We start from the raw sequence: 22,053 nt of genomic DNA on the forward strand, positions 1-22,053 counted from the left end.
TAGGGGGACCAATGAGTGCACTCAGCGACTACTTTCGTGGAATGATCAGACTTTTCATGCCTGTCTAATTCCATTGATGGCCAAGATGCTTCCCATACTGAAGTGCACTGCCTTTTTTGCGATCTTCTGGTAGAACTACACTGTTGCAGTAGTGTTTGGTTTTCAGACCTCACGTAGTTGTTCCTTCCCGCCATGGTTTCTTCTGCAGGGTACAGACTGGTTTTGCCCTCAATCGCTTTATTGGCTTGGTCCAAGAGGATTTATCCTTTATCCGTTGTGGGGCTAGGGCTGTCATGGCAATATTGATGTACTGAAAGCATTCGGGGGGCTTCTACTAGCTCACAGTATGCCAGCAAGTGGACCAGTTTTTGCCATTAGTGTTTGGAGACAGGAGTCAACAGACTGGTACCTCCCTGTGTCAAGCTTTACAATACATGTCTCATCTGGCAGAGTTCAGCCTTCTCCCGTTAGACCCACTTCTCTAGGAAGGGTGCATACTTCACATTGGGTGTCTAAGAGGGCTCACTTAAGTTAATCCCGCCATCTCGTGTCCTATTTGAGGGAGTTTTACTAAAGTCCACCAATTGTAGGACTTGCGAAACTTGCACTTGGGGCACAGGGTTCCAACTCTTAGTGTAGGTCTGAACACACATGTGGTGTTTGCAATGGCTGAGCAGCCAGGCTTCTTCGGAGGGAGAAAGGGCTGTAGGTGGTACAAAGAACTTTGAGTATACACATCGGCCAAAGAAATGCTGACACTAAGATATATAAAATTAATGGTTTATTTTATGTATACACGAAGGCAAGTAATTTTTCAGCGAGGAAAGTATACACAATGAGTAACCAATGCATTATTCACAGTAAAGAAACCACTTTCTAAACGTGGGCACTACCGGCCCCCGGGCCGAGGGAGTTCTGCCCAACAGGCCTCGGCCTGAGGAGCAGGGTAGGCCTCATGAGTTCTTGAGGAGGCTGGGCCCAGCGAGCCGAGTGACACAGGCACGTGGAGGGCAGCTCGACAAGATGGCCGCTGTGCCATACTTTACCCGTCCGCCGCACCAGGAGCAGGAATTCGGCAAAGAACGAGTGTCGAGGTGGGACTGATGTCAACCAGGTATGTGGCCTATGCCGATCCTTCATTTGCGCATGGCAGATTCCAGCTACGTCCATATGGGCATAGGCAGCTGCCTGTTACTCAGTCTATCTCTCCTACTGCCCCTTCAGCCTGTGAGGACAGGTTCTTTGAGAGGTTCCTGGGACTCATGAAGTCCCCCCGGAATGGGTGTGATCCTCAGATGCCATCAGGGAGGTCCTCCCGACAATGCTTCCAGCACCTCAGGCTCCTCCGGTCCTGGCACAGTCTTTGCCACCTGCTCTGGCACCACAATCTCTTCAGGCGTTTCCGTACCAGCCTCCGCCAGAGCCTCCAGCTCTGGACCCCAGCCTCTGACTCCCACTACTGAACTGGTGCAGGATCCTCCGGGCCCCCAGGTGGACACGGACGAGGAGTAAGACCCCGACACGCCATCCTCAGCCTTCCATGAACGCCTTGCTAGGCTGGCAGAGTACCTGGGCCTGCCTCAACCCGCGGTCGAGCAACCAGCGGACAGGGTCCTTGCAGAGGTCCTCATGCGACGCCCCTCTGCTAAAACAGGAATTCCACTGCAGACCGATGGTCTCCCTGGCCAAGAAGGGTTGGCTCAAGCCACTGTTCAGCCGGTCAATCGACGCCTGGATGCCAAGTACAGGCAGATGGAGGGGATACACTCTTGCTATTGGCCCACCCTCAGCCGCACTCCTCAGTGATCACTGCGGCATCTCTATACTCCAAGCCTCAGTCGTCCTTGGCTGCCTCCTCTGTGGCGCTGCTAGGCAAGGAGGAGAGTAACTTTGAGGCGTACGGGAAGAATCTGTATTCCAACGCGTCCTTGCATCTTCGTCAGGCCAATGCGGATGCCATGCTGGTGGCCGCTAACCTGAGGTAGTGGTGGGAAATTGCGTATTTCCTCACAGAGCTTCATACGCAGACCTCACGTTTCAAGGCGGGCCTGGCTGAGGCCAAGCTGCTGGCGCAGGACATCATGGAGTCCACCGTGGCCCACATTGATACCTCTGGCTGGGCCAGCTGTGTTGTCACGGACATAACAGCCTGGGTCTGCATGACTGAATTCAACCTGGACGTCCAGGATCGCATATTAGACCTGCCACTTGTGGGGGGAGGTAGGGCGGGAAACTGCTCACAAACGGCCAAGTCTTTATCCATCCCGACAAAGACACTGCCAAAATCATACACCCAGACAGTCACAGCAGCGCTCCGACAAGGGGCGTACATAATGAGGGTTCCGCGGCTTCTAAGAACGGAGGTCCAGGCAGCCGGAATGCTCACCGACTCCACATCGGCGCACAACAAAAAGGGGGTGGGGGGTGTAAGGTTTTTTCCATTTCTCCCCCCTCACCCCCTCCCTCCTACGCAACAGCCTCTGACGGAAAGAAGGCATGATGTGCTCCTCCAGGGTCCATGCACATTTCTGGTACCAGAATTTTGCGAACCCCTGGATCTTCTCCGTAGTATCCATGGGGTACTGCCTACCTATCCCAGCCTCTCCTCCCTCAAGTTGGGACAGCAATTCTTCTTCCGATCGCTCGTAGAGAGCCAGGCCGTGGAGGAAGTCCCAGCCAGGCTTGGGCTTTTACTCCAGGATTTTTGCCTGGTTCTGAAAAAGAACCAGGCGGGACTGAGAGTTGAGCTGGACCTCTACACCCTCAACCTCTACAAAAATTCAAGATGGTTATGCCAGCTTTGATAGCGGAGACACTGTGCAGGGGAGACTAGATGTGCTCCCTGAAGCTGAAGGACTTGTACCTACACATCCTGATAGGGCAGCACCATCGTGCTTTCCTGTGGTTCAGGATCATGGGCTCCAATTTCCAATACAAGGTCCTTCCTTTTAGCCTCAACTCTGCCCCCAGGGTCTTTACCAGACTCATGAATTCTGTGGCTGCCCTCCTCAAGCCGCAGGGCCTCTATCTACCCATACCTCGATGACTGGCTCGTTGGCGCTACATTGCTGGAAGCAGTACACCACGCTTCCCAGGCTCTTATGAACACAGTGCATGATCTGGGCTTTTTGCTCAATCTCAAGAAGTCGCAGCTGCAACCCACGCAGACGGACATTCTTGGGTCTCATCTGGGACACGTGCTAAGAGAGGGTCTTTCCTTCGGAGGACAAGATCACTGCCATCAAAAGGGCCACTACCCACTTTCTCAGCAGAGAAAGTGACCTCGCCCTGGTGATACCAGCACTCCTGGGCTCTTAATCCGAGATGGTCAACGTTCCTCCCTCTCCACCCAGATCTCACATGGTGGTTCACGGACTACAACCTATGGCGGGCATGGCCTTCTGGCCTCCCACCCTGCAGGTCACCATCACCACAGACTCTCTAGAGGGATGGGGAGCCACCCTGGACGATCTCGGTCCACGGCACCTGGACCTGACACGAGCAGGTTGGAGCCACATCAATTGGTTGGAGCCGAATGCAAGCTGGCTACCACATAGGGCATTCCTCCCACTTATCAGGGGCAAGGTTGTCCTCCAGACGGACAACTCGACCAGCATGTACTATGTCAACAAACAGGCACCAGATCCTCTCCATTGTGCAGACTGGCAATCGGCATGTGGGAGTGGGCCCTGGAAAACGACATCTACCTCATGCCAGTCCACCTTCCGGGGGGATTCCAACCTTGAGGCGGACTGGCTCAGCAGGTTGGGAGCAGACGACTAAGAATGCAGCTAAACGACTTCATTACTCAGGAGATCTTCAGCAGATGGGACCAGGTTCTGCCACTGGGCAGACTCCAAGGACATTGACCCCCTGGCATGTACTTTGGACAACGTGCTCTCCTCAGCCCAACTAGCCCATTTGGGCCTTCAGGTGGACACCTGCCGCACTTATCTCACAGCCATCGGGGCTTACAGGAACTCTGAGGAGAGGGTCATCTCCTCCTCCAACCCGATTGTCAAACATCTGACAGGACTCGCTAGGCACTACCTGCCCATCAGGAGGCCACACCCTGTGTGGGACCTGAACTTAGTCTTGGGCGCCCTGGCGCACAAACCATTGGTGTCTGCGGACATCAGATTGGTCACCATTAAGACAGCCTTACTAGTCTGCCTTGCCTCAGCTCGCAGAGTATGAAATCCAGGTGCTGGTCGCCTTAGAACCAGATATAACCTTTCACAGGGACAAAGTCCTGCGGACACACGCAGCCTTTCTGCCGAAGGTTCCGTCTGGTTTCCATTTAAGTGAGGAAATAGTGCTTCCTACATTCTTTGGCAAGCCTAAGGATGAGGCTCTACACTGCCTAGATGTTGGGCGTGCCCTGAAATTCTACCTTGACAGGACCAATGGCTTCTGCAAGTTAGACACCCTATTCGTCACTTTCGGAGGTGCGAGACCAGGCTATCGAGCCTCGGCCTCCATATCCAGCTGGATGGTCTTGGCCATCAAAGAAGCATAGGAGGGGCAGCACAAACACGCATGCCCACGCAGTCGGGGCCAAGGCAACAGCCATCGCTTTCCAGCGCCATGTCCCTTGGCAGGTCATAAGTAGGGCGGCCACTTGGCCCACTCCCTCGGCTTTCTGCAAGCATTACTGTTTGGATGCGGGCTCCAGATCTGATGCAGCTTTCGGATAGGCGGTTCTCAGGAACCTATTTGCTTAGGGAGGTTCCCTCCACCCTGGGGCACATTCATTTGTAATCGCCCATGCAGCATGGAGGGAAGGGGACAGGACATAAGATTAATTGTAATCAGGGAAGAGTTCAAATTGGGACCTATGGGCACCAAGGTGGGTTAAGGTGTCCCAACGTGTACTTTGAAGGGAATACACTTCTCCCATTTGATACAATGCTCAAAGGACAGCCCATGGGTAAGCTCTTGCGGTTATTTCAAAGAAAACTGTGTAGGCAGTTTGTGGAAGATTCACCAATAGCCGAGATTGTCTAATTCTCTCAATTCAGCCAATAACAAGCCACACATTCAGGAATAAAAACATTAGCTGCCAGAGGTGATGCTAGCATGGAGACGATTGTATGCTTGGTAATGTTGCAGCTATCCAGAAATAACCGGGGCACAGCAGTGTTCCCGGGTACAAGTTGTCGTGTGTGGGCGTGTTTTGAAAAGTATATCTGAGGCTTTTGACAAAGCTTTTCTCGCAACGTTCGAGGGGTTGGTGGAGGAGCTAGTTTCTCCAGGCTTAAAAGCTGAACTCTGCAGTGCTTCAATGTCTGCTTTTGGCTAGGTTGCTGCGGCTGAACTTCCACAAGGCCATTTCTTTCAGGTTACTTCAGGAAGACTCCCAGCAATTGCCAACATTGTGGTGCAGTGTCCCCTCTTATAGCACTATTGGAAGCTGAGTTTGCACTCAAGTCTCCGGTCATTTCAAAGTTTCTCAGCTGCCCAGCCTTATGGGGTAGCCACATTGAAATGTTCCTGGGCATACGTACAGGGTGAGTTCAGCTTTAAATTCCACACATCCTACTCAAATACTAGACCGATCTGAGCTTTGCTGACCTGAACTCAGTTTTGATGTCAAGAATAGTAAAGACCATGTAAGGGCAACTCTCAAGAAGTTTCAGCAAGGCTTCCTCCATTGTGCATCTCGTGCTTTCGGGCTTGTGCCAGGGGTTGAAAAGAGATGCATGTAGATGCCCAGTTTATTCTGGAAATTAGGGAGCCGCAAGTAAACTGCTTTCCAAGAAAAGTAGGCATCCCTTCTACTTTTGGAGGCCACCAAATTTCTTGGACTCCCATGTTCAGATAGTCTCAGGTTTGAGTTGGTCATCCTATTCTCCAGCCAAATCTGGTCTTGACCAGCGGCTGCACTGAACTGCAGGTAAAGGTTATGACCAAACGGACACATCCGTTTCCTTAACCACATATGGCCATGGTGTATCCATGACACTCATTTGATTTTTAGGGTATCCCCGAGGGCAGAGAAACATTTCAAATTGAAAACTACTCGCCAGGCATTCACTCATCCTCTTAAATCTTTACTTCACACAGCACAACATTTAATTGCCAAGAGTGGATCACTTATCAATGTCTAGTGAAGATTGATGACCACTGCAACTCTCAGTAAACATTCAAACTCTAGAAAGCTACACATGAATCAAAGGGTAAGTCGGCCACTACTAAAAAAAAAGTGCAAAGTTGTTTGCACAAGCAACATGTGATCCCTTTGAGACAACCTATATCTGAGGGGCATATGGTTTCGTAATGACCCTTCCCATTCTCTTCTTCTGAAGTGAGTACTTGTCCGAAAAGCAAAAGGTTCATGGGGGTTTATCAGAGGTACAGTTTAGGACTTTGAGTGCCCTACAACTATATTATGTGTGTCAGTCAACTAAAGCAATGTTTGGGCCAGTAGGGGCTGGATTGCTTTCTAGGAGTGTGGATGTTTTAAAGTCTCATACCTAATGGTACATGGGTCTGGGATTGATTTTACTGAATTGCTCTAGCTTTTAGAGCGCTAGCACTACCAATACTCGGACATGTCCATTTGATCTCCACATGCCACAGACCTTGATTAAAGCTCATGGGCTGGGACCACAAATAATCTTACTTTAGATGGGCATACATTAATATTACCACCAGGAGAATGATCTGGTAATGACAACCTCTGTGAAGTTTAGCCTGGCTGTCCTCTACTACTTAGCCATGCCTTGTTCTCCAGCATGGGGTCAGGCATGTATTCAAATGCTCATGAATATTCCCAGTGATGCCGGGAATCTTGGTAAAGGTAAAAGTTTCACTTTCAAACTGTGTTTCTCCTCTAAACCAATCACTGTACTCTGGGTCATACTGCCCCAGCCAATGACCGTCTCCTCCCTAAGCCCATCCTCTGGCAGCCATCTTCAGATATTTAATGCACGTTCAAGTGTTCGGCTTCGGCTTCCTGTACCAAGACCGGGAGGCAAAGAGGAAGACTATCTTGTCGGTACCGCTGCTGGACAACATCCAGGACGATGGGCTGGCGTTGCTGAAGAGCCCTGCTTCAACTCCAGCGAAGAGACCGGCTGGTTGCCGGTGTCTGCACCCAAGTGCCTGATGTCTCAACCGTCGCCAGACTCTGGTCTTGGCGGTTGCCAGGAAGAAGTCGTAGAGTTCGTCTTCATTTGTGCCCCCTGACAGCGAGGGAAAGATATTGGATGCCATGGGTAGAAAGGTAATCTACTGTGCAGGATAGTCTTCCTCCCGGCGTTGACAGCAGTCGGCCAACGCCTTGGCGATCGTGGCCAGATACGACCGGTAGCTTTGGTACAAGATGGCTGTGCTCCTGGAGTTCCTCCCCGATGACATGCGGGTCGAGTCTTTAGCGATCTACAGGAAGGAGAGGTGGCTTCCGACCCCACCATCACGGTGGCACTGGCTCTTGCGGACACAGGTTTCTGCCATATGGGCACAGGGTTTGCCTTCGCCGTTATGGCTGGCTCAAAGCCACCAACTTCAGGCAGGAGGTCCAGACGAGGGTCCTGGACATGCTGGTTGGAGACAACCTGTTCGCGAAGGCTGTCGATGAATCCCTCCAGGCCATCAAGACGGACAAGGAGACGGCCCGTGCTCTGGGCACCCTGCAGCAACACTGGCCAGCCTTTCGTTCTTCAGGAGGGGAAGTCCAGCAGGTCTTCAAATGGTTCCGGGGGGGGCTCATCTTGGCCCCAACCCTCCCGATCTTCGACCCAGGAAGCCAACAGGGGGTTGCTCAAAGGCCTTCTGAGGTGGTCGTTGTCAAGGACCCCAAGGCGGTCTGACAACCTCCAAGCAAGATTGAACCGGCCAGGACTTCGGCCCCCACCCATGCATCTCCACCGATCGATGGGTGCTGGACCCTCTCGCCCACGGACACACCTGGGAATTTCAACAAGTGTCTGCGAATTCCACCTGTGGCCCAGCAGGAAAATCGCATCCCTCAGCTGTTGCTGGAGTTTCGGGCCATGTTACTAAAAGGCGAAAGAGCTGGTTCCACGGCAACCCCAGGGCTCAAGAGTCTACTCAAGATTCTTTCTCATAAGTAGGAAGACTGGGGGCTGGAGGCCCATTCGTGTCCTCCGACTAAACAAGTTTCTGATGTTTGTTAATCTGCTTAGAATCACATGCTGTGCATAGGTCCGACATCCAGTGGTCACTGCAGAGTATTGCATTTTGTTTTTCGTAGTCGAAAAGGGATGTCGACAAGGCGTGTCTGAAACACTATCCCTATAGTGGCGTGCGTTGTACCCACAATCCCTCACGCATCGAGGTCCCTCAGATTGTTTTTTTCCGCCCAGCTACTGGTTGCCTTTACGCGGAGCTCCTCGAGAGACATTGCAGATTTCATCTCCTCGACCTTTGGTCGTTTTCCATATTTAGTATATAACATCGATCCCTCCCTCGACGCAGTTGTTGAAGCTGTCTCCGCCGAGCAAGATCTTCGACAGGGGGGACGAGCGGAGGAGATCCTTCGGCGTTGCCGAACACGTGGCCTGGCCTTGCAGGCCATATACAGTAGGGAGAGTGGGGTCGTGGGACATCTCTGGCTCTTTTCTGAGAATGCCTTTCCTTTTCCCCTTCCTTTCCCTTGGGGTGGTTATCACGATTTATTGCCTCGGCTATGGAGAGGACACCCTTTAGGTTTTGGCCGCTTTGCAAGGGCAAGTTTACTTGGAAGGACAAGCATTCACGGTGTAACCGCTGCTTGCCCCTCGATCACAAAGAGGAGGGTTGCACGGCTTGTCGGCTTCTTAAGCCAAAGACTCTAAAAGACTGTAGGGTCAAGAGGTGGGCGGCCTACGGTATGTCGAAGGCCGATGCTTCACCCGCCGCTGCTACCACCGACAGTGACGAGGAACGTGATAACACGACCTCCGCTACGGAAGTCGTAAACCCCTCTAAAGAGCGCTCGCGCGCTTCGTCGTCTGTCCCCCGACGGGCTCGGCTCACGCCCTGCTTATGGGGATGAACACCCCGGCGACATTGACGCACATAATACCACACATAAGCACACGTCGAAGACGAAGAGAGCATCAGCGCCCAAGGAGACGCAGGTTCCACCGGCGGCCTCCTCGGACCGTTCGGGTTCGAAGCCCCTCTCGCAGCCGCGACCAGCGACTGGGCTTTCGGCAAATAAGGGTGCCGCCCCCAAACCATCGGCCGGCGCGCATCAGCAGAAAGCGCACGCCGTCGTAGAGCGATCGACACCCGTAACGTCAACCACAGCCCTCCGCTGACAAACGAGTCGCTGAGAGCTTGGGGAGGATCGTGGTAGCCGACGCCCAGAAGCGTACGCCGAAAGACACGTCGAGCGCTACGCAGAGGTCGAAAGACACGCCGAAAAAGCCCGAAGAAAGGCAGGGACTACCCCCTTCAGTCGGGGGGACCCCCAGCACACAGGAAGGCTTTTCGGAAGGCGATGGGACACTTTCCTCGACGTTATGGGAGAGGTCGAGCCGTTTTCAGCTAGATGACACTAATTTTCCCCCGCTAGACCGCTCAGGGGTACCCCATGAAACCATGGAAACGCTCCATCTCTGCATGGAGAGAATGGAGAGGTTTATGAAGACCCAGAACCCTCCCACTCCCAAGAGAAGGGCCTCAGGAGGACCCCAGGGCCAAATATCCGAGACTAGTCAATCCCCAGCAGGACACAGCCTCAGACTTCCATAATGTGTATGACCTCACTGGTGAGGAACATTACTTGGAGGAGGAGGATGACTTTATGGACGATGAAGAGGGACAGAACCAGGAGGAAGGTCTGGAAGACAGCCCAGACATTATAGGAGAAGGCTTCGGAGAAAATCCAGAAGAAGGACCTTCTCATCCCTGGCAATCCCCATCAGTATATTCGGACACTGATGTCCTGAACCTAAATCCTCCTGACAATTCACCTGTTAGAAACACGTCCCCCATTGACGATCAGCCCACATTCAATGCCCTGTTGCGCAGAGCAGCAGCACATTTTGAACTGGACACTGGGGAGATCTCTCCTGAAATAGACTTTGTGGAAAGAGTAATTAAGGAGAAACCCCCGGTCAGCCAGACCATTCCCCTCCTCGCTTCAGTGAAGAGAAGAATCATCCCTTCGCTGTCCACACCCGCACTAATCAGAGGGGTTAATCCAAGAATTGAAAAACTTTTCACTCCTTCACCCTCAGACCCGCTGTACATCAGGGGACATTCCATTCCGGATTCCCTTGTAGTAACTAATACAAGGAAGAGGGCAGGGGGTACCACTTTCCACCAGTGAGGCACCACCTGACGAGGAGGGCAAGAGGTTATATGCCCTTGCAAAAAGAGTCACATCCTCGGCTGCCTTTTCGGCAAGAATTGCGAACAACAATTCTTTGCTCGCTAGCTATGCGGACGCGTAGTGGGCCAAACTGCGCAAAGATGCCGAAGAAGCGCCGGAACCACTACGTACACGCCTGCTATCCACTATTGGCGAAGGAACCCGGGTCAACCAGAGTATTGTAAAGAACTCTCTGGATGCTGCAGAGACAGCGGGACGTTCCCTGGTTCAGGGAATACTCCTAAAACGCCATGTATGGCTGCGCAACTCAGGGTTCAAACCGGAGACACAGGCGTCTTTAATAAATAAACCTGTTGAAGACTCAAACCTTCGGGAAAGCGGTGGATGAGGCTCTGGAGATGGCTAAAGAAGAGTTTACTATCAAAACTCTTGACCAAATCTCTAAGCCCACTACCAGACGCGGCTATGGAAACAAACGCTTTTTTCGTGGCCAACGCCAACAGAATCAGCAGCAACAGTACCCTGCCACCAATTACCAGACCAATAGTGGGCAGTACAGCCAAAGAGGCCAGCGCCGGGGCAAAGGGAGAGGTTGGAGGTCCACCCCCAGAGGCTCCCAAGCCCCCAACACCAAGATTCGCGTCCCCTCCCATGCAACACCGGTCGGGGGCCGTATAACATCCTTTCTTCCAGCATGGGAGGGTATAACGTCGGACCGCTGGGTACTTTCCACCGTAGCCCACGGATACTGCATCGAATTCAACAGTTCCCCAACATACAGACCCCCGAGGGGACGACGCATGACACCGGAACATCTTGCCATCCTTCTCCAAGAAGTACAACTGCTGGAAAAAGGAGCCATAGAGGTCGTGCCTCTATCTCAGGTAACGGAAGGTATTTATTCAGTGTACTTCCTTGTACCCAAAAAGGATCTAACCATGCGCCCTGTATTAGATCTGCGCCCAGCGAACAAGTTTATCAAACCCCAAAAGTTTCGTATGGTGACCTTCCAGGAAGTGATCCCACTGCTATCACAGGGAGATTACATGACAACATTGGACATGAAAGATGCATACTTTCATATTTTAATGTTGCCAGCGCACAGAAGATACCTCAGGTTCATGATAGAGGGCAAACACTACCAGTTCAGAGTGCTACCCTTCGGCATAGCATCAGCACCAAGGGTATTCACGAAGGTACTGGCAGTGGCAGCGGCCCACCTGCGCAGGTTGTCCATCCCAGTTTACCCTTACCTCGACGACTGGCTCATAACAGAGGATTCTTACGAAACATGCTTCTCCAATACCCAAAAGACTGTAGACCTTTTGTTCCAGTTGGGCTTCTCCATCAACGAAAAGTCCAGCCTAGACCCCAGCCAAATCAAACAATTCCTAGGGGCTCTAATTCAAACAAAGGACGGCCTCGTCTTCCCCGCTAAAGAGAGGGTCCAAAACATGCTGTTTCAGATCCCTCTGTGACCGGTCGAGAGGTGACGGTACGCAAAGCAATGCCCTTGCTAGGCATGATGGCGTCGTGTATTTATTTGGTACCTCACGCGCGCCTGCGCCCTATGCAAGAGTGGCTCAACAGCCAGTGGTGTCAGGCCAGCGGACTATGGGACGATCTAGTGGTGGTCTCGCAGGCCTTGGTTCTCTCGCTACGGTGGTGGACAAAGGAAAACCTGGAAAGAGGGGAACCCCTTTGCCACACCCGCGGCATAAGCCACTCTAACCACAGACGCATCCCTCACAGGATGGGGGGCTCACCTATCCCATCAAACTGCTCACGGAGTGTGGACTCCGAACGTAGCATCCAAACACATAAATCTACTGGAGCTACTAGCTGTGTTCAAGGCGCTAAAATCCTTCCAGGAACACCTACAGGGCAAGACTGTGCTGGTCCTTACAGACAGCACCACAGCCATGTACTACATCAACAAACAGGGGGGCACACTCTCCAGGACTGTCCAAACTGGCCCAAAATATATGGAAGTGGGCTCTCAAACAAAACCTGTTCCTACTGTCACAACATGTACCAGGGGAACTCAATCTGCTGGCAGACAAACTCAGCAGAGATTTCCCCCCTGCCTGAAGAGTACGAATGGCGACTGCACGAAGACAGTCTTCGACGTCTTCACACAATGGGGATTCCCAGAAATAGACCTGTTCGCAGCCCTGGAGAACTCACAATGCCTAAGTTACGCCTCCAGGTACCCCCAGAACCAATCCAAGGGGAACGGTCTGTCGATGCAATGGTCAGGGAAATTTGTTTACGCTTTTCCCCCGACTCCCCTTCTCAACAAGGTGGTGCACAAGATGCACCAGGAACAAGTGACCATGATACTGGTGGCCCCAATGTGGGCCCGACAGCCATGGTTCGCTCACTTGATGGAGATGTCTCTATCTCCCCCAGTGAAACTCCCCTGCCCGTACAACTTGCTGTCACAAGACAAGGGCAGGACTCTGCATCCATGCCCCCAGAACATGAACTTAGCAGCTTGGCTCCTGAGATCATAGAATTCGGACATCTACAGCTCCCGCAGAGATGCATGGACATCCTCAGGGAAGCCAGAAAACCTAACACTCGCCACTGCTATTCTAGCAAGTGGAAGAGATTTGTCATCTGGTGCAGGGGTAAAAGCATCAACCCGATTGACTGCTCTCCCACACATATTGTTCTATACCTGACCCACCTATTGGATTCAGGTCTAGTGTTCAATTCCATTAAAGTCCACCTAGCGGCACTTTCTGCATACACCACTTCCCAACTCAAGGTGTCGTGGTGGAAGATCCCTGTTATAAAGGCCTTCATGGAGGGAGTAAAGAGAATACACCCCCCGATAGCTGACCCAACTCCCGGATGGGACCTTAATGTGGTACTTACCAGACTCATGGGCTCACCATTCGAACCCATGCACAAAGCATCTCTTAAACACCTCACTTTTAAGACTGCTTTTTTAATAGCGATCACCTCCATCAGGAGAGTAAGTGAACTACAGGCTCTTTCTGTTCTAGACCCCTTCGTTACAGTTCACAGAGATAAGGTGGTTCTACGCACTCACCCAAGGTTTGCTCCGAAATTCATCTCGAAATTCCACGTAAACCAGTCTATAGAACTACCAACGTTCTTTCAAAATCCTTCCAACTTGGGAGAAAGGACTCTGCACACACTAGATGTGCGCAGAGCGGTCATGTTCTACATGGAAAGAACCAGACCACTGAGGAAGACTAATCAGTTCTTCGTCTCGGTGGCAGCAGGAAGAGAAGGGGATGCAGTTTCAAAGTCCACTATTTCTAGATGGATTGTTCAATGCATCACTCTCTGCTATACTGTTGCTAAGAGAGAACTGCCCTTTAAGCCAAGAGCACACTACTCGAGGCACGGGGCCGTCCATAGCATTCATTGCAAATGTTCCCCTTGATTCCATCTGCAAAGCGGCTACCTGGAGTTCTGTGCACACCTTTACAAAACACTACTGTCTAGATGCACACTCTAGATCTGACTCCCAGGTGGGACAGGCAGTATTAAGACATCTTTTCTCTACTGTTCCTTCTCATAACCCACCGCCAACTCCAGGTACTGCTCGCTAGTCTATGCACAGCATGTGATTCTAAGCAGATTAACAAACAGAAGACAATGCATTACTTACCGTAAAAGCATTTCTGATGGTTGTATCTGCTTAGATTCACATGCGCCCACCCTTCCTCCCCGCTCGGATGGAAGGAACATAGACTTCCTTTTATATCTCTTTGCTGTACTCACTCACGTCTAGAAGGCTCCCTCAGGGCAGAAAAATGCAAACAGAGGGACCTCGACGCGTGAGGGATTGTGGGTACAACGCACGTCACTATAGGGATAGTGTTTCAGACACGCCTTGTCGACGTCCCTTTTCGACTACGAAAAACAAAATGCAATACTCCGCAGTGACCACTGGATGTCGGACCTATGCACAGCATGTGAATCTAAGCAGATACAACCATCAGAAATGCTTTTACGGTAAGTAATGCATTGTCATATAGTCCCAGAAATTCAGGATGGTCACACTGCAGCACGTGCTCTGGGATTTTCTGTAGTCCGGCTGCTGACGGAACTGGGGTTCTGTGAATTATGTGAAGTCCTGCTCGACTCCATCGCAGGACGCACTGTTCGTCGGATCCAGGCTCAACACAGTGTCATGCCTGGAGTCACTGTCGGAGGAAAGGATATCGGCCATCTTGGGCAAAGTGCAACGGCTGTTGGCACTGAAGATCGCCACGGTAAGGACCCTCAAGTCTCTACTCGGCATGGCATGCATTTACCGGATTCAGCTCTGCAGGTTGGATGCACCCGGTGCAGGAGTTCCTCGACGCCTGTTTGGTCAAGGTGTCTGGAGGCTTCCAGGACAGGTTCATGCTCAACAAGGAGTTCCGTCGAGTGATAAGGTGGTGGGGTGTGTGCTCCAATATCGTCTGAGGCACAGATTTCCAGAGCCCCCGTCCCAAGAGATGGTCATGACTGATGCTTCCATGGAAGGATGGGGAGCCCACACTAGACGTCTTCACGCAAGAGGCCTGTGGCTACCAGAGGAGAAGATTCTCCACACCAACCTACTGGAACTATGGGCAGTGTTTTGAGCCCTCAGGTCATTTCTACCATCCCTCAAGGGTAAAGTGGTGAGGGTCTTCACGGACAATACCACCACAATGTTTCACATCCGGAAACGGGGAGTCTGGGGGGTCACCAGATCCCCAGCGCTCTCAATGGAGGCACAGAACTTGTGGCACTGGGCCGTCGCCCAGGCGATGTTCCTCATTACGTTGCCCCTGGCAGGGGTAAGGAACACTTTCGCCAACTCCCTCAGCAGGCAACTGCGCTTTTGCCACAAATGGGAGCTTCGTCGGGATCAAGTGGACTACCTTTTCCTCAAATGGGGCAGCCCCCTTGATCGATCTGTTTGCGACATCGATGAACACGAAGTGGTGGAGGTTCGCCAGCAGATTTCCCCCAGCAGGGGAGTATGGTGGACACATTCTCATTCCCTTAGGAAGGCCTGTTTCTGTATGCATTCCCTCTGTTGCCGCCGCTGCTACTTCGAGTCATCAGTCAACTCGGACACGGTGCAGCATGATCCTTGTCGCACCAGCATGGCTGAGGCAGATCTGGTACCCGGACCTTCTTGGCATGTCGGCGTCCCCTCCAGTCAAGCTGCCAGTGGTCGCAAATGTGCTTGCCAGGGAAGGAGGTGCAAATCCTCACCACGACCCGGGGTCTCTGTTCCTGAAGGCCTGGCTTCGGCAGCGTTGGAGTTCGGTGGCTACGATCTTCTGGCAGACTGCAAGGAAGTACTTGCCAAGGGCAGGACGTCTTTTACGTTGAAGTGCTACGGACACACATGGAAGCGCTTTGCGACTTGGTGATGGTCGCAGAAGATTAACCCTCTCTGGGTCACGGCCCCTCAAGCACTTCTGTATTTACTGTTATTGGCTAAATTGGGACTGGCTCATGTTTCCATCAAAGTACATCTGGCGGCTATCTCCTGCTACACCAGGTCTCCAGGACGATCTCTGTGGTCCCACTGTCGGAGTTCCTCAAAGGACTGCTTCGATCTTTGCTGCCAGTGAAGGCTCCTACCCCGGCGCAACATGGTGCTGAGGCTCATAGGAGCCCCCTTTGAGCCTATACATCAGGCCCCTCTAGTGCCTCTTGTGGTAAACGGCGTTCCTGGTTGCCATCACCTTTGCCAGGAGGGTGGGTGAGATCAGGCCCTGGCCTGTAAACAACCATATCGGCATCTGACTTGCCACAAATCGAGGATGGTGCTGCAGACGTCCATCTCCTTCATGCCAAAGGTTCCGTCGGAATTCCACCTCAAAAAGCCTTTGGTGTGTTTTCCAAAGCCTTTGTCGCCGGCTGAAAAGGCCTTGCTGGACGTTGCTCGTGCACGTAAAGTTATGCGTGGCATGCACTGAGTTTTCGGAAGACATCTCAACTGTTTGTGAACTTTGGTCCTGTGAACAATGGGAAAACCTTGTCCAAGGCTTCCATCTCCAGGTGGCCCTCTGGATGTAAACCTGGTTACATGCAGCGTCTGGCCCCGCCCTATCCCTTGCCATACCAGATAACTACTCTATCATTAGATGCGATAGGGACAACAATCAATCCAAAGGAGGTGGTTTAGCATTTATATTTAAGAGCTCTCTCAATCTAAGAGTTGCTAACAATCACCAGCTGCCATCTGCTGAACTACTCACAATTAAACTCCCAATCTCACCCAATCATACCGCCCTTGTGTACCTCATCTATCGGCCACCTGGTCCCACGTCCACATTCATAGAAGACATCTCTTCCATCCTAGCCTCTAGCACCAAGCCTAAATCCCAAATTATCCTACTTGGAGACCTTAACCTAGGATATCTGGACACAAATGACACTAAAGCTTGTGACCTTGCCAACGTTCTATCCGACTTTGGCCTAACCCAGCATGTCAAGGTACCCACCCATATCAAAGGCCGCACATTAGACTGGGTCTCAGACTTGAATTGCGCACTAAACATAACCTCTGTGCTACCATGTGCTTGGTCTGACCATCACAAAATAACATTCTCCCTCAATTCTTGCCCACCTGTGCACAAACCTTGTACTGTGCCACCCACACTTACTCGCAACAAGAAGGATATCACAACTGAGAAACTACTCCCACTCATCCTCCCACTTTTAAACTCTGTCTCCACAACTTGTGCGGACCCTACCGTCCTTGTGGACACTTACAATCGTGCTATGTTAAAAGCACTGGACACCATTGCACCTCTCAAACAGCGCAAAGAAAAACCACGCAACCACCTCAACTCCTGGTTCACCCCACACCTACGTGAACTTAGGAAAGACAAGCGTAAAGCCGAGACCCTCTGGAGAAATTCACCCACACCAGCAAATAAAATCAACCTTCTAACCATCACCCTCTCGTATAAAGAAGCCATACTAGCAGCAAAAAAAGAAGCTTACAATAATAGAATCATGCAGGCTCATTCCAATACCAAGCAACTCTTTAAAATTCTTAAGGAATTAGAGTCCCCAGCTGCTCCCCTTGACACTTGCACCCCGGACACCGAATGGTGCGCCAACATTCAAAAAGCTCTACTCAACAAAATCACCACTCTCCAAACCAAAATCAACACAAAGAAAAACTATCTCCTTGACTCAGTAGGTAATTCCCATCCCGCCAATCTCTCCTCCCACAATCACCACCTCAAACCTTTCAGTTTCTCTCCCCTAACCATTAAGGAAGTGGAAATTATCATCAAGAAGTTAAAGCCATCTAATTGTCAAGGCGATGCCTGCCCAGCTCCGATCGTACAAGAAGCAGCGCTTGAGCTTGCCCCCTTTATCACCACCCTTATCAACTCCTCCTTTAAATCTGGCATAGTACCAGATAACCTCAAGGATGCTTGGGTAATCCCCCTAATCAAAAAACCTAACCTAGACCCTAACATTCCTACCAACTATAGGCCCATCACCACGGTACCATACCTTCTAAAAATTTTGGACCGGGCGGCATACATCCAAATTCAAAGCTATATTGACAAGAACAACCTACTAGGACTTAGGCAATCCGGTTTTCGGCCGAGACACGGCACAGAGACCGCTCTTATAGACCTAAAAACACAAATTGAGGACCTGAAAGACAAGGGCAAACAAGCGCTCCTACTCCTCCTAGATTTATCAGCCGCTTTTGATCTGGTAGATCACCAAATCCTTTGCCAGCACCTTATAACGGCTGCCCATTTCTCTGAAGCAGCTACCTCCTGGATCAGTTCATTCCTTGCAAACAGATCCATGAGAGTCTTCTCATCTCATGCCGCAGCTGACCCAGCACATGTTCCTTGCGGTGTCCCACAAGGCTCATGCGTATCACCCACGCTTTATAATATCTTTACGAAACCACTCTTTGATATTCTTGACCATCTGGGTGTCACCTATACAAATTATGCGGATGACACCCAGATACTCATTCCTATAACGGGTGACTACGTAACTGACGTTAAAGCTCTCAATGCAGTTTACACCGTCATCCAGGCGTGGATGGCCCACCACGGTCTCTGCCTCAACGACGAGAAGACTGAGCTACTCATCTTAGGCTCCCAATCTAAACTTGCAAAACTTGGCAGCAAATATGAGGCTTTCAACATTGATGGCAACATTATTAAGGTCTCCAACGTTACTAAAACACTGGGAATCTACCTAGACTCCACCCTCTCGCTCACCAGACAAACTAACTCAGTAGCCTCAGCATCGGCTTACACGTGCAAACTAATCACTGCCTGCCGTCCTTTCCTAACTCTGGACAACTGCCTGATCCTTGCCAGAACCCTTATTTTATCCAAAATTGATTACTGTAATGCCCTGTACCTCGGAACTAATCAAAGAAACATCGACAAACTTCAGGTAACCCAGAATAACGCCATTAGGGCTGCTCTCAACATTCCTAGGCGCACCCACATCTCCTCCACGAGACGGAACTTGCGATGGCTTTCTATCCCACAGCGTATTGCCTTCAAAACTCTTATCTTAAGTTACAAAGCACAGAACAACGCAGCACCAGCGTACTTGTCAGAGCGCTTTACACAACACACAGCCCACAGACCACTAAGAGCTGCGCAAGCACATACACTAATTATTCCCTGCTTTAAACTACAGACTGCCAGAGGCTCAAGCTTCCCGGTACTGGCCGCTAAGCTCTGGAACTCACTACCCAATGACCTCAGGAACGTCCCCTCCCTCCAATCCTTCAAACACAGAACAAAACAATGGCTCTATGAGCAAGACGAAGAGCTGACCACCATGTGGTAATCATCCATTGCATGCTCCACAACCCCATCCACTGTTGTATTTATTGTGACCACTCTCTATGTATGCTTATTTACTATGCAATTTGTAATCTATCTTTCTGTAAACCTTTGTAACCCTTCTAAACATGCGCCCTGATGCCTTTGGGCAGGTTGCGCAATATAAATAAATAGAAATACAAATACAAATATCACACATCGGTTGGCCAACCGACTGCTGCCAGAGGGCCCATTCCACCAGTGCGATTGCTGCGACGGCGTTCCATCTGGTGTGCCCCTGCTGCGCGTCTGCTACGTGGAGGTCCATGTATACCTTCAGGAAGGTGTCCAGAGTTGGTCAAGCAGTGCTACGCAACCTGTTAGTTTGAGCAGAGTCTGTTCCAGAGGTAAGAAATAATTGCTTCTGTTGCACCTTGCCACCTGCTGTGGTTGTGAAATGTTGTACTGCTATTGTATTCGTTATTCATGCGCCTGTGAATCCATGCCAGACCCCATGCTGGAGAAAGGAACAAGTTACTTACCTGTAACTATTGTTCTTCAGCATGGGTCTGGCATGGATTCACAAGCGATTCCCTCCCTCTGTCGCTCTTGGTCATACTGCCACTTTCTGTGCTTACCAAATCTGAAGATGGCTGCCAGAGGGGCTTAGGGAGTGGGCAGTATGACCCAGACTACAGTGATTGGTTTAGAGGAGAAACAGTTTGTAAGTGAAAGTGAAACTGTTTTTTTCTTTTATCGAGGATTCCCGGCCTGACGGAATATTCATGAGCATGTGAATCCATGCCAGACCCATGCTGGAGAACAAAAGCTACAGGTAAGTAACTTGTTCCAGCCGTCATCTCTACCTGAGATTGTCACAACCAGTTGTAAACATTTTTGACCTGGAGCTGCCAGGTAAAGGCTAGCTCTTTGCCTCCAACTTGGCTATGTCCTCCCTCCAGAATGGCCTTGGCCATGTAGACCACCAGTCTCCAGCCTGAAAAACATCAAGTGAATGCCTCCAGAGATGACGCAACATAGTGGCAGAAGCCTAAGTGAAATACCATTTGCGCTGTCCTCGCATTGTGGCTTTGGAGCATGTAACTGTACAGTATGCCATTTGAAAAAGTGTATATACCATAATGTTAAAGGTTTTTCATAGTTGTTAAATTCTTGATCAAATTCTAAGCAGCTTGACAACTCGGGTTGTCTGGAATCTGCAGCTTTAGTCTAAGGTACTGTTCCAACCATATAGTGGTGAATTACGCCATTAGTGTAGTGTTATTTATGTATTGATGTTAAAATAGGTTTTAGAATAAAAGGAATATTAACTGTTGTCTTTTTTACAGCATGAAGACAGAGAAGGTGAAAATGAGGAGAAATGGGTGAACAGAGGTCGAGGCCGGGGGGCTTTTCCCAGAGGACGGGGGCGGTTCCTGTTCAGGAAGCCTGGCAATAGCCCCAAATGGTCACATGATAAATTCAGTGGAGAGGAAGGTGAAATAGAAGATGAGAGCGGAGCAGAGACGAGGGATGAAAAGTCCAACTCCATGTCTGCTGCAGAATAGCGATTGGGGGCCTGACTGCAATGAGCAAGGTGTGGAGTTTGTATTGACAAGGACCTCTTTCCCCACCACCAAGCGCCCCAACAAGACTGTCACATTCTACAGAACAATCTGTATGAATTTACAAGTAACTTTTTCCTAAGCTCAGCCTTGAACTTTGACTCGAACAGTTGAATATCAGCGCTTGACTATTGCTCATGATGCTGAGCAGTCTGTGGGGAAGAAACTGCCGCCTTTCAGAAGAGGCCATCCGGATCAATGGACTGTCAAGCAGCACTCTATTTCTGATGTGATCAGATGAATATATATATATATATATAGATATATTTTTCCTTTTTGGCTGCAGATTAAGACTGGATCCATGTTTGTCTAAGAGGAACATCTTTTGTTTGCCTTGTAAATGGGGGGTGGGGGGTTAACTTACCAACATTGAAGCTTCAGTAATTGTTTTCCCTCTTGTGTTGTTTTTTTTTTTTAAACGTTACCCATTTTTATCCTTTGCATACATAGTAACTCCAGTTACCGTACAGGTGGTATGATTTTTAGAAAGTTTTGAAACCTACCCTAAAAAAAGCACGTTTAATTAAAAATGTAAATGTTAACGCTGGCACCATCTCATTATTTTCCTGAAAGTACAATGCACAATCTGGGTGGTCTTCATTCATATTGGCTAGTAGGGCGCAGATGGATGTGGGAGCTACTGGGTAAGTTTAATCTGCACGTTTGGTTTCTTAAAGTTTGAATACTTTAGTGAGGTTTAATTGTGAGCATATTTTAACAATATGCTGTTAAACATTGTAAAATTCTGCATTTCATTGATATACTGCAATTTTATCAGACCAACGATTGCACAGGTTCTAAATTCTGCACAGCAGACCAAGTCTAGGAAAGAAAGCCTTGAGTTCTAATGCAGTATTACAAGAAGACTAGCCTATGAAGCGTTCATATATTTTGCAATGCAGCAGAAAATATAATTATCAGTGTGATTGCAGTAAATTTTCCTCACAAATGACTAATGTGATTTGAAAATTAACCCATTACAGCAATTTGAAATTGGGCATGTTTATTATCGGGTATGTCTGCATTATTTTTTTATTGCTGAATTTTTATTTTCGATTGGAAATCTTTGAATGTTTCAAGGGAGGTGCTCACTAATCAGATCATTACTCTGAGGGGTTCCGAGAAGCCAGCTTTAGTGAGCCAGACAAGGTTTACACTAAAGTCTAATCTACCTCACACTGGTAGAGGTTGAGCAGTAAGGCTTCTATTTTGGGGTTGTAGGCTTGGTGCAGATAATTTGCAGACAGGCACACTATACTCAACCTACTGGTTAAATAAAGTTAAATGCACTACTAAAGGAAGCAATATAGTCTGGATTAGCACAGGTTTTTCACATCTT

The 22,053-nt window shown here is 50.0% G+C and overlaps 1 protein-coding gene across 3 annotated transcripts in view; it reads left to right on the plus strand.

Moving 5' to 3' along the window:
- THRAP3 (thyroid hormone receptor associated protein 3) overlaps positions 1-21,256 on the plus strand; it is a 422,162-nt gene extending 400,906 nt beyond the window's left edge. For all 3 annotated transcript variants that reach the window (XM_069622622.1, XM_069622623.1, XM_069622624.1), the window contains one exon: positions 20,439-21,256. In XM_069622622.1, coding sequence (XP_069478723.1) covers positions 20,439-20,657 — 219 coding nt within the window. In that variant the 3' untranslated portion in view covers positions 20,658-21,256. The remainder of the gene's footprint in view (positions 1-20,438) is intronic.
- Positions 21,257-22,053: the final 797 nt, after the last annotated feature.

The sequence above is a fragment of the Ambystoma mexicanum genome, chromosome 11 (genome assembly GCF_040938575.1).
Source record: "Ambystoma mexicanum isolate Mex_15411 chromosome 11, UKY_AmexF1_1, whole genome shotgun sequence".
Taxonomy (NCBI): domain Eukaryota; kingdom Metazoa; phylum Chordata; class Amphibia; order Caudata; family Ambystomatidae; genus Ambystoma; species Ambystoma mexicanum.